The sequence below is a fragment of the Macaca nemestrina genome, chromosome 5 (assembly GCF_043159975.1).
Source record: "Macaca nemestrina isolate mMacNem1 chromosome 5, mMacNem.hap1, whole genome shotgun sequence".
Taxonomy (NCBI): Eukaryota; Metazoa; Chordata; class Mammalia; order Primates; family Cercopithecidae; genus Macaca; species Macaca nemestrina.
The window spans coordinates 48,825,446-48,838,294 of NC_092129.1; the positions used below are offsets into that span (position 1 = coordinate 48,825,446).

A 12,849-nucleotide genomic window follows, 5' to 3' on the forward strand; every position below is an offset into this window, starting at 1 on the left:
TAGATTATCCTTCACTAGTGTTTTAGAAAGAGCAGCAGTAGTTTTATAATCAAGATGAGTAGTTTCAGGTTGTGGTACCCTTGCTTAAAAATATGTACACATATTTTATATACATTTATATATATTTAGATGAAGTTTTACAAACTGCACCAAAAGAACAGGGAGGGCAAGAGGTGTTTCTGTGTGCTGCGATGGATGACCTGTGTTGAAAATACAATACCAATTAGCAGATGTGAGAAGAAATCATTTAAATCAACAATGTCTGTAGCAGGCTACCCATCTGCTTCCTGTTAACTAGGGCTTCCTTTTTCAAACTGTCTTCCTTGGTTTCCATGACCCTGTTCTCTCCTGTTTCTCCTCCTGGCTTATCATCATCATTTTCTTGGCCCTAAATACAAGTTTCCCTAAGGATCATCTCTGCACTTCTCTTTCCATGACTTCTTCCCTGGCAATATCATGCCTTTACTTCATTTCTCAAAGCCTACATCTGTGTCTCTAACCCTGACCTCCCTCATTTCCATCCTGCTGGCTGGACAACTCTATTTCAACTCAGTGTTTCCAAAGCTGAGGTCATTTTTCTTCCTAAGATGGCCCTTCTTTTCAAGTTTCCTGTTTCTATCCCACACCCCAGCATCTTCTCAGTCCTTCTGCCTCTAAACGTAGAACAATCCTCAAGCATTCTTCTCTCTTTGCCACCTCCTACCCCCCACAAATCTAATTATGCTGTTGACTCTTTGATACAGAATCATTCATCTCCTCTTTCTTTTCCATTTCAGGCCTCCACCTTCAGCTTTTTTGTGTGTATGTGGGGGAGACAGGGTCTTGCTCTGTCTCCTAGGCTGGAGTGCAGTGTTATGATCATGGCTCACTGCAACCTCTGCCTCCTGGGCTCAAGTGATCCTCACCTCAGCCTCCTGAGTAACTGGGACCACAGGTGTAAGCCACCAAGCCCCACTAATTCTTTATTTTGTGTAGAGACACAATCTCCCTATGTTGCCCAAGTTGGTCTCAAATCCCTAGGCTCAAGCAATCCTCCTGCTTCAGCCTCCCATAGTGTTGGGATTACAGGTGTGAGCCACCACACCTGACCCACCTGCAGCTTTTTCCCTAAACTCCGCTTTTCTCCCACTATACTCGCAATCCATTTGCCCTTCCTTGCCTTTCTCACATCAGTCTTCCACAGTTCTATTCTTCCAACTTAATGTCCCTTGTTACTTTCCTTGCATGTAGAGTAAAGCCCAGATGATTGGTCTAATATAAAGTCTATGCTCAGACCTCAAACTGCTGTTTTTATTAACCTAAGATATCATAGCTTTGATCAAAGTGCTTTTTAAATCTTTACAAATTTGACGCCTGATGAACCAAAAGGAAGTAATACAAAAAACGCTTTTTCAGAATTTCATAATATTTTGTTTTTCTCATGATACTTTTCTAATGTCATTCATTTATCTGCATACTTTTTTCTACACTGGTCCCATGTATGATTTCTCCCAATATTTCCACAGAATTGCATATAGCCAATATCTATTTATCGAACGAATGACTGTTTCTATGTTACAAATTCAATTCTTGCTTGGCCCATGCATTCAATCAATAATTATTGAGTACCTTACTATGGGTCAAGTACTTGGAGGCATTGGGCATAAAATAGGCACATTCTCAGCCTTCATAGAACTTGCCTTCTAGTAGGAATCCCAAGGATGTTACCACTGGATTATTTATGACTGACCTTATACTAAGGTATTTTTTGCTTATGTCTCAAGCAAAGTTATCAAGCACTTCATTTAAGAATATATTAAATATTAAATCAAATAATTATACTCTGGTTGCCTGAAGATATGGAATTTACTTGTTTAGTGATATGAGTTTATATCAGGAAAGGAAAACACAGGTGAGTTTACCCAGGGTCTTCACAAGGGGAAGAAGCGGTTGGTGGGGAGGGAAAAGAGAGTGAGCATATCAAGCTATTGAGGTCACCTCCAGTCAGTCATTTCTTCTTGGCCAGGCAATTCCATGAAACTAACATAATGTGCTCTTGAATTTTACACAGATGGCAATCAGGAGTTATTTCCCTGTGAAGTCTGTGGAAGACGCTTTGCAGCAGATGTTCTGGTAAACATAAAGACGTTTTGTAGATGTGTTTCATTGGACTTAAATGAACTGTCAAGTCAATGAGGAGGCGGCAGTGCAAAGATTAAAGACAGATGTGGAGGGGAAGCAAGGGAAGAGGAGAAGTACATAACCTATGGCTGGTGGGCCCAGAGAACACTGAGGCAGATTGATGCTGCCTCACTCAAAAGCGACCCTGTTGAACATGGTCCTCCTGAAATGATGCCAGATGGAAGTCTCTTGGCATCGTCAATGATCCCTCAAGAGGTTTTGGCTCTTCCGCCTTTTCTTTAAGCATCAAAAATTCAAATTTCAAGGCCAAAGCACCAGGGAAATTAGCTAGTCAAGAGGAATGAGCATTGAATTTTAGACATCTGGAAACTTGGCTTTTAGCCGCAAATTTGTCACTAATCCTGACAAGTCCTTTAACCTTCCTGTTTTCTGCTTTGCCACGTATACAGAACCTTCCAATTTCAGGGTTTTTATACCATTTGAACAAAATGATCCGTGGATGTAAGGCCTGTTCCCAGATCTAATTGTTGTCCAGATTCAAGCTAATGACATGTCAAGTCCCCTGATTGATGACTATAAAGTTGAATAAAAGCTTGATTTATTTCAAAATTAGGGAATCAAATAGATGACATGCCCCAATATTATAAAGGGGTTCCCAAGAAAGATGATTTTTTTCAAAAAGAAAATCTAAGATGATAATACAGCTGTAAGTTGGGACATTTTAGATAAAGGAGACTTATCTGGAACTTAAAGGATGTGAACTGTAAGCCTGACTACGTTTGGGACAAAAGACTATAAAATGAGGTTGTAGGTTTTATTTTTCTGAGGAATTTAAAAAACGAAACAGCTGTCTTTTAGTTAACTGTGGTTAGAGCTTCCTGAAACTAGAGGGAGAGCTTGCGGAGCTGGTTGTGGCCCTGTAGCCCACCAGTGTGTGTCACTGCCTTTGCCAGCCTGGAGCCGCACCCCCAGCCGAGAATCAGTTTGAGACCTGGGAGGTTCCATTTGCAGAGGGAACTCTAAATGTCAAGTACATCTTGGATACTTTTGAGTTTCATTTCCTAAGCCTATTTCTAAGCTATGGAGGGCATTGATCAAATGATTTGATCTTTCTCTCTCCTTTAGCTTAAAATGCATGGCTTGTTCTTAGCCAGTGCAGTGATTTTTATAGAGCTTGTATTTTGTGGGGTCTTACAAAGCTACTGTGTCAATGACAACTATTACGTGTCACACATCCACCAAGGGAGAGGGCAAAGGTCCCATAGTGGTACAGTAGCATACTTTATACAGATGGTACACAGGCAAAGCTCTGCGTGTTAGCTTCTCAGTTTTTGTATCAGAAATGTTGAATACTTGAAGGATTACTGGTTGGAGTAAAAAGTATACTGCCCACATTTGAGTTAAACATATGAACCCAAATTTGAAGTAAGTCTTTTAGCTATAAAGGCATTTTATTGTCTTTGCTCAAACACAGTATCTAGTTATATGTAACGTGGATGAGAAGAGTCAGATGGATTCGCTCTGCTGTGACCTGTTAGAGAATGAACTAGGCTCAGAGGAGCAAACATCGTCCCTGGAGTAGGGGCTGTCTAGGAATGCCTAGGCATTAAAAACTGATTGTGCACTTTAGAAATTCCAATCCCTACCCTTCATTTTCTAGGAAAGGCATGGACCAATATGTAAAAAACTCTTCAACAGAAAGCGTAAACCTTTCAATTCTTTGAAGCAAAGATTACAGGGCACCGACATTCCTACTGTGAAGAAGACTCCACAATCCAAGGTACTCCTGATATCTTCTTTATTGTTTGTTATTACATTCTGTGGGACTCTAAGGCCTATTTCTGGGACTTCTGGTTTCATTTTTGCTTGATAATGCAGTAATGTAACTGTAATCCACCTTTACTGTTTTCTTTATAATCTTGCTCACTTAGATTTCCAAATATACTTCAGATATTTTCCAGATGTAGCAAAAAATAATCTTGTTTATGTTTTCGTTAGAGTGGCTTTAAATCTAGCAATTAACTTGAGAAGAAAGTCACTTTTAATGTTATATTTGTCTTTCTTTAAAGTTTTATAGTTTCTTTATTTTTCTGAATTTTCTTTTGTGTTTTCCCTCACTATTATGGCCTGCAAATTATATTACTGTATTTTCCAAACCACTTTAAGGAGTACTTTTGAAAAAGAAACTCTCCTTTTCTCCAATTTTCACAGTTCTGTTTCCTGTGAATTCAAATTCCAGCTTTAAACAAAATTGTAATGGAGAGGTATATAGTCTAGGGTATTATTTGTTGGTTTTATTTTTTACAGTCTCCACCTGTGAGGAAGTCTAACTGGAGACAACAACATGAAGACTTTATTAACACAATCCGATCAGCAAAGCAGTGTACGCTAGCCATTAAAGAAGGCCGACCCCTCCCACCTCCACCCCCTCCATCCTTGAACCCAGGTGTGTGGACATTTTGGGTTGCTTTTGAGGCTATGCTTGACTTTTGACCAAATCATCATGCCCTCTATGCACTCTGAAATTGACAATAACAATTACATAGAAGTAATTTTATTAATTATATAAAAGTAAACTTATCCTATTTTTTTCAGTTCTGCATAAAGATTTTGTCTCAACATGGGAACACCAGTGTAGCTGTGCTGTAGTATTACATAACTCCAAGGGACACCAGACACCTCTTAGCTGATAGGCATGGAGCTATGCAGAGCAAGCTAACCAACTCTGCAACAGCTCCGTCGTGTCAGATACCCACAGCTCTTTTTCTTTTCCCGGGTAAAATTCCCAAAACATGAAATTTAGCATTTTAACCATTTGAAGCTGTACAATTTAGTGGTCCACAGCTTTTTTTTTTTTTACTGGAAACATTTTATTTGAAAATTTAAAAATCTGTAGAAAAGAGGAAGGAATAGTACACATGCCCTCCACTGAAACTTGGCAATTGTTGACGTTGTTGCCATAATTTCTCCCTTTCTCTTTTTTATCTTTGGCAAAACTATTTAAAAGTAAGTTCCAAGCAACATCAATACTTTATCTTTAGCTATTTTAGTGTGTATCTCTTAAGTTCATTTTCCTGCATAATCTCAATACTATTATCACACTTGATATATATTAATATGTTTTCCCAATTACTTTAAGAATGTTTTTTAAAGCTCTCTTCTCACCCATATTCAGCCACAATCCAGGATCCAATCACAGTTTACATATTACCTTTTGTTATCTCTTCAGTCTTTATTAAATCTTGAACAACATCCCTACCAGGCTATTTATCTTTTACAATGTCTCATGTTCTGTATTTCTCCACTTATTTAGTCATATTGGTAAACTTTTTCCTCTATCTCATCTTTCTGTAAACTGGAAGTTAGGGCTAGAATCTCAATGAGATTAACATAAATATTAATATAAGATTATTAATATATCAATATTAATCTCATCAGATACAATATATGACTTGCAAATATTGTCTCCAATTCTGTGGACTGTTTTTTCTCTCTCTCTTGATAATGGCCTTTAATACACAAAAGTTTTTTGTTTTGATGATGTCCAATGTATCTGTTTTTTCTTTTGTTGCCTGTGATTTTGATGTCATATCCAGAAATTAATCACCAAATCTACATCATGAAGCTTGCCCATGCTTTCTTCTTTTGGTTTTAGCTCTTATGTTTAGATTTTTTAAAATCTATTTTAAGTCTATTTTTGTGTGTGATATAAGTTTTCAACATCATTTTTTGCATGTGGCTATCCAGTTATCTCAGCACCATTTGTTAAAAAGACTTTTCTTCCCCATTGAATAATTTTGGCACCATTATCAAAAGTCACTCAATCATATGTTTGAGGATTTATTTCTGGGCTCTCTGTTCTATTCCATTGGTCTAGATGTCTGTCTTTATGCCAGTACCAAAATGTTTTGATTACTGTAGCATTCTAGTAATTTTGACACAAGGAAGTTTGAGTTCTGCAAAATACACTCAAGATTGTTTTTGCTATTTAAGGTCCTTTGAGATTCCATATGAATTTTAGGATTTTTGTTCTGTTTCTGGAAAAATATTATAATGAAATTTTGTTAGGGATTGAATTGAATATATAGAATGTTTTGGGTAGTATTGTCATCTTAATAATATTAAGTTTTCCAATCCATGAACATGGGATGTCTTTCTATTATTTACATCTTCTTTAATTTCTTTTAGCAAAATATTGTAGTTTTCAATGGACAAGTCTTTCACTTCATTGGTTAAATTTATTTCTAAGTATTTTATTCATTTTGACATTATTATAAATGGAATTTTTAACTTTCTTTTCAGATTGTTCATTTTTAGTGTATGAAAATGTAACAGATCATTGTATGTTGACTTTGTATCCTATAACTTGTGCTGAATTCATTTATAATATTATTTATGATAGTGTTTTTGTGGGATCTATAGGATTTTCTACAATAAGATTATGTCACCTGAAACAGAGATAATTTTACTTCTCCCTTCCCAATTGATATGTCTTTTATTTCTTTTTCGAACCTAAATCCTCTGGCTAGAACTTTTAGTACTATATTGAATAGGAGTTGCCAAAGTAGACACCCTTGTCTTGTGTTTTCCATTGAGGATAATATCAGTTATGGGTTATGACTTACTTTTTAAAGCATAAATAATAGCATATAATGGGTATTATAACATGGAAGTGAAATGTATGACAACAATAGCACAAGGTTGAGTGAGGAAAATGGACATATATTGTAAGGTTCTTACATTATACATGAATAGGTATAGTGTCATTTAAAGGTAGACTATTGTATGGTAAAGATACCTATTGTAAGCTCTAGAGTAACCACTAAAAAATACTGCAATTTAGTTAATAAGACAATACATGGAGTAGAGATAAAATTGTAAAAAAGTTCAATCCAAAGGGGGAAAAAGGCACAAAGAGCAGGTGGGATAAAGACAAATAACAAGATGGTAGACTTAAACGTAACCATATGCATAATTGCATATTAATGGCCTACAGACTCCAGATAAAAGACAGAAATTGTCAAACTGAATAGTAAAGCAAGACCCAACTATAAGTTTTCCATAAGAAAAACACATTGATATAAAGACACAAGTAAGTTAAGAGCATGGGAAAAGATATACATGCAGACAATAATCATAAAACTGGAATGACTGTATTAATATAGCACGAAGTTAACTGCAGGGCAAGTATTAACAGATGATGATTCAAAAGATAAATACATCAAGAAGACCTTTCAGTTTTAAGTGTTTATATGCCTAGTAACAGCTTCTAAGAATGTGAAACAAAAACTGACAAAACTGGAAGGAGAAGTAGACAGATTCACAATTATATTTGGAGATTTTATCACTCCTCTCTTAGTAACTGATAGAATACACAGCAGGAAAATCAGTAAAGATATAGAAGAGTTGAGCAACAGTAACCAATTTGACCTAATTGACATTTATACTTATCCTATGACACATAGCCACAGCAGAAGACACAGTGTTTTCAAGTATACATAAAACAGTCACCCAAGAGAGACCATATACAGGACCACAAAGTAGGTCTCAAATTTAGAATTGACATCATACATAATATATTCTTGGATCAGAATGGAATTAAATTAGAAATGTATGACAAAATATATCTTGACTATTTGGAAATCAACAAGTCATTCCTAAACCTGTGGATCTAAGAAGAAATCACAAGATAAATTAGAAAGTATTTTTAACTGAGTGATAATGAAAACATCTAACTTTGTGGGATGCAGCTTAATTAATTCTTAGAAGGAATTTTATAGCTTTAAATGTTTGTAATAGAAAAGAGAAAAGGTTTACTTCAATTATCTTAAACTTTCTCTTTAAAAGATTAGGAAAAGAACAAATGAGACCTAAATTAAGTCAAAAGAAGAAAATGACATAATTCATTAAATTAACAGAATATTTTTAAAAGCATATGATCATCTCAATAGAGAAAAAGCCTTCCACAAAGTGTAACTCCTTACACATTAAAAACAATACAAAAAAAAACAAAAAACAAAAAAACAAACTTCTCAGCAAGGTAGAATTAGGAAGGAATTTCCTTCATGAAGGTCATCCTTGAGAAATCTGCAGCTAACATCACACTTAATAGTGAAAAACTGAACACTTTCTCACTGAGATCAGGAAAAAAACAAGGATGTTCATTCTGACTACTTCTATTCAACACTGTACTATTGATAATGCTCAGTGTAATAAGGCAAAAAAAATCAAATCAATTAAAATATTATATTTATATGTAAAAAGCATGTAAATTGGGGAAGAAGATGTAAAACTATCTTTATTCACAGACAACATAATCATGAATGAGTATATATAGAAAAGTCTAGGGAACTACAAAAAAGCTACTGGAATTAAAGTGAATTTAACAATGTTTCAGGATATAAGGTATACACAGGTGAGTTGTAGTTCTATATACTAGACATAAACAATTAAACAATGAAATTTAAGGCAGGGCGTGGCAGCTCATACCTGTAAATTCCAGCACTTTGGGAGACCGAGGCGGGTGGATCACAAGGTCAGGAGTTCGAGACCAGCCTGGCCAAGATGGCAAAACCCAGTCTCTACTTAAAAAAAATACAAAAATTAGCCAGGTGCAGTGGCGGGTGCCTGTAATCCCAGCTACTCCGGAGGCTGAGTCAGGAGAATCACTTGAACTGGGAGGCAGAGGTTGCAGTGAGCTGAGATCGTACCACTGCACTTTAGCCTGGGCGACAGAGCAAGACTCCATCTCAAAAAAAAAAAAAAAAGAAAGAAAAGAAAGAAATGTAATAAATTTATAATAACATAAAAAGTAGTAAATATTTAGGGGTATATTTAATGAAATATATGAAGAATCTATAAAATGAAAATCTCATAGCATTCCTTCAAGAAATTAAAGAGGACCAGACTAAATGGTGAGATGTACCATTTTTCTGGTTTGGAAGACTCAAGATTGTGTTATGATGTCAGTTCTACCCAAATTAGCCTATGTATTAAATGCAATTCTAATAGAAATACCTAGAAGTTATTTTTGCTGAGTAGAACTAGCTGGCCGGGTGTGGTGGCTCATGCCTGTAATCCTAATACTTTGGGAGGCCGAGGCGGGTGGATCACTTGAGGTCAAGAGTTCGAGACCAGCTTGTTCAACACAGGGAAACCCTGCCTCTACTAAAAATACAAAAAATTAGCTGGATGTGGTGGCGGGCATCTGTAATCCCTGCTACTCCGGAGGCTGAGGCAGGAGAATCCAGGAGGCAGAGGTTGCAGTGAGCAGAGATGGTGCCACTGCACTCCAGTCTGGGTGACAAGAGCGAAACTCAGTCTCAAAAAAAAAAAAAAAAAAAAAAAAAAAAAGAAAGAAAGAAAGAAAAGAAAGAAATTGACTAGCTGATTCAAAAATCTTATGGAAATGGAAAGGATCTGGAATACGCAAGATAGTTTGTTTTTTTGTTTTTTTTTTTTTTTGAGACAGAGTCTCACTCTGTCGCCCGGGCTGGAGTGCAGTGGCACAATCTCAGCTTACTGCAAGCTCCACCTCCCGGGTTTACGCCATTCTCCTGCCTCAGCCTCCTGTGTAGCTGGGACTACAGGCGCCCGCCACCTCGCCTGGCTAGTTTTTTGTATTTTTTAGTGGAGACGGGGTTTCACCGTGTTAGCCAGGATGGTCTCGATCTCCTGACCTCGTGATCCGCCCGTCTCGGCCTCCCAAAGTGCTGGGATTACAGGCTTGAGCCACCGCGCCCGGCCAAGATAGTTTTTTAAAAAGCATAAAGTTAGAGTATTTACATTACCTGATGTCAAGACTTATTGTAACATTACAGTGATCATGACAACTTGGTGTTGGTGTATCAATTTAACAGAAAATAGAATCTAGATACAGATACCCCCCTATCTGTAGGTAATCGATTTTCTTAAAAGATGCCAAGGTAATTTACTGGGGGAAAGGCTAGTCTTATCAACAGATGATGGTGGAACAACGGATATCCATATGGAAAAATGAACCTTGATTCTTATACCATTGTCTTAATCTGTTTGTGTTGCTGTAAAGAAATACCCGAGGCTGGGTAATTTATAAAGAAAAGGGGTTTATTTGGCTTACAGTTCTGCAGGTTGTACAAGAAGCATGGCACTGCATCTGCTTCTCTTGAGGATCTCAGGAAGTCTCCAATAATGATGGAAGGTGAAGGGGAGCAGGCATCACATTTCAAGAGAGAAAGCAAGAAGGAGGGGAAGGAGGTGGGAAGGAGGAGTGACAGGCTCTTCTTCTTCTTCTTCTTTTTTTTTTTTTTTTTGAGAGGGAGTCTCACTCTGTCACCCAGGCTGGAGTGCAGTGGCATGATATCAGCTCACTGCAACCTCCACCTCTCAGGCTCAAGCCATCCTCCCACCTCAGCCTCCCTAGTAGCTGGGACCACAGATGCATGCCACCGCGCCTGGCTAATTTTTTTGTATTCTTGGTAGATGTGGGGTTTCTCCATGTTGCCCAGGCTGGTCTTGAATTCCTGGGCTCAAGCAATCCGCCTGCCTTGGGCTCGCAAAGTGTTGGGATTACAGGTTTGAGCCACTGCACCCAGCCCAGGCTCTTCTTAACAATAAGTTGTGATGGGAGGTAATAGAGCAAGAACTCACTCCATACCAAAAGGACAGCACCAAGCTTGTTCATAAGAGATCCACCCCCATGATCCAAACAGCTCCCACTAGGCCTGCCTCCAACATTGAAGATCAAATTTCAACATGAGATTTGAAGGGGACACATATCTAAACTGTATCAACCACATATAAAAAGTCATTCAAAAAGGATCATTGACCTAATATAATGGTTACAACTAATGACCAACAAAGATTTGCCAGGCAGAACACAAAATCCACTAATAATTTTTTTTAAAAAAAGGAAATTAGCAAATTAGGCCTTACCAAAATTAAAAATTTCAGTTTGAGACTTAAGAAAATGAATCTGGTCTAAAGAAATGATCAATAAAGAAAACAACAACAACAACAACAAAAATGGAAAGGCAAGTTACAGACAGGGAGACAAATATTCATAATATGCATATCTGACATAACAGGAATATATAAAGAACTCTTAAAACTCAGTAATGAGACAACCCAATCAGAAAAGGTCAAGAGATGTATTTGAACAGACACATCACAAAATAATAGCCAATAAGCACATGAAAAGATACTCAACATCATTTTCATTAGGAAAATGCAAATTAAAAACCATGAGATACCACTACACATCCACTTCAATGGCTAAAATTAAAGACTGACAATACAATGCCTGTAATCCCAGCACTTTGGGAGGACGAGGTGGGTGGATCTCTTGAGGCCGGGAGTTCGAGACCAGCCCGGCCAACATGGCAAACCCTGTCTCTACTAAAAATACAAAAAATTTAGCCGGGCATGGTGGCTCACTCCTGTAATCCCAGCTACTTGGGAGGCTAAGGCATGATAATCATTTGAACCTGGAGGCAGAGGTTGCAGTGAGCAGAGATTGTGCTAATGCACTCCAGCCTGGGTGACAGAGCAAGACTCTGTCTCAAAAAAGAAAGAAGAAAAAGACTGACACTGTTAAGTGTTTGCTATGATGTGGACCAACTGGAAGTCTCATATGCTGCTGATAGAAGTATAAAATAGTACAACCACTTTGCACTGGTATTTTCTTAATAAGTTAAACATACACTTAGCCTATACAGCAATTCCATTTCTTGATATTTATACAAAAAATGAAATGTGTCCATAAAAAATATTTACATGAATGTTAGCGTAAGCAAGCTTTATTCATATAGCGTAAACTGGAAACAACTAAAAATATCTGTCAACAATTGAATAGGTAAACAGATTGTGGAATATTTACAAAGTGGACTAGTATTCAACAATAAGAAGGAAATACATGCAGTAACATAGATGTTCTATTATATGAAATTATAGGTCAGGGAAATCTTATGAATAGTAACAGGAAATGGATAATTGGTTGCCTGAGACTGGGTTTTGCAAAATATTGACTGAAAGGGGGCATGAGGGAACTTTCTGGGGTGATGAAAATGTTCTGTATTTTAATTAGGGTGGTTAAAATGGATACATTTGTCAAAACTCATTGAACTGTACATGTAAAATAGGTGCATTTACTTGTGTGTAAATTATTCCTCAAAAAGACTATTTAAGAAAGTGCAAAAATGAAAAGCCACAGTGTAGTCATACTATAAAATCGTCTGAAAAATAAGTCATCTGAACTTCTATACCAGAAAATAATCCTCATATTTGCTTCCCTTTTATTGAGTGCTAATAAAAATATAACTTGAAATGATGTGTTGTCTTAAGATATTCAGTAGAAAGATCTGTGCTGTGATTTTAGTAATAATGTAAGTACTTTGGCAACAAGTTTCATATAACAAAAAACATCTTTTATGAGAAATATATTCATTTTAAGATCAGAAGCTACAGCATTGATGGCTACCTTATGGTTCTTTAATTGAATAAGTGAAACCATGTCAGATGTCCTGCTGTGTGAATTTCTCTCACATTTTAGATCCAACTTGGATCCAAGTTAGATCCAAGTTGGATCTAAAATGTGGGAATTATTGTTTCTCCAAAAAAAAATTCCTTTTGTAAGGCCTCACCAAATGTTCAATTTATTTTTCTTTTCTTTATATTTCTATGCTAACATATCATTTTATAATGAACTTCTTTCTTGTGCCCTTTACATAATTTTATGCAACAAACCAAATG

At 36.7% G+C, this 12,849-nt stretch overlaps 1 protein-coding gene across 2 annotated transcripts in view; it reads left to right on the top strand.

The window, feature by feature from the left end:
- The window catches only part of LOC105465761 (zinc finger C2HC-type containing 1B), a 66,012-nt gene that overhangs the window by 17,997 nt on the left and 35,166 nt on the right, over positions 1 to 12,849 (top strand). For both annotated transcript variants that reach the window (XM_011714347.3, XM_011714348.3), the window contains exons 2-4: positions 2,051 to 2,112; positions 3,782 to 3,901; positions 4,429 to 4,567. In XM_011714347.3, the coding sequence (XP_011712649.1) occupies positions 2,051 to 2,112; positions 3,782 to 3,901; positions 4,429 to 4,567 (321 nt within the window). The remainder of the gene's footprint in view (positions 1 to 2,050; positions 2,113 to 3,781; positions 3,902 to 4,428; positions 4,568 to 12,849) is intronic.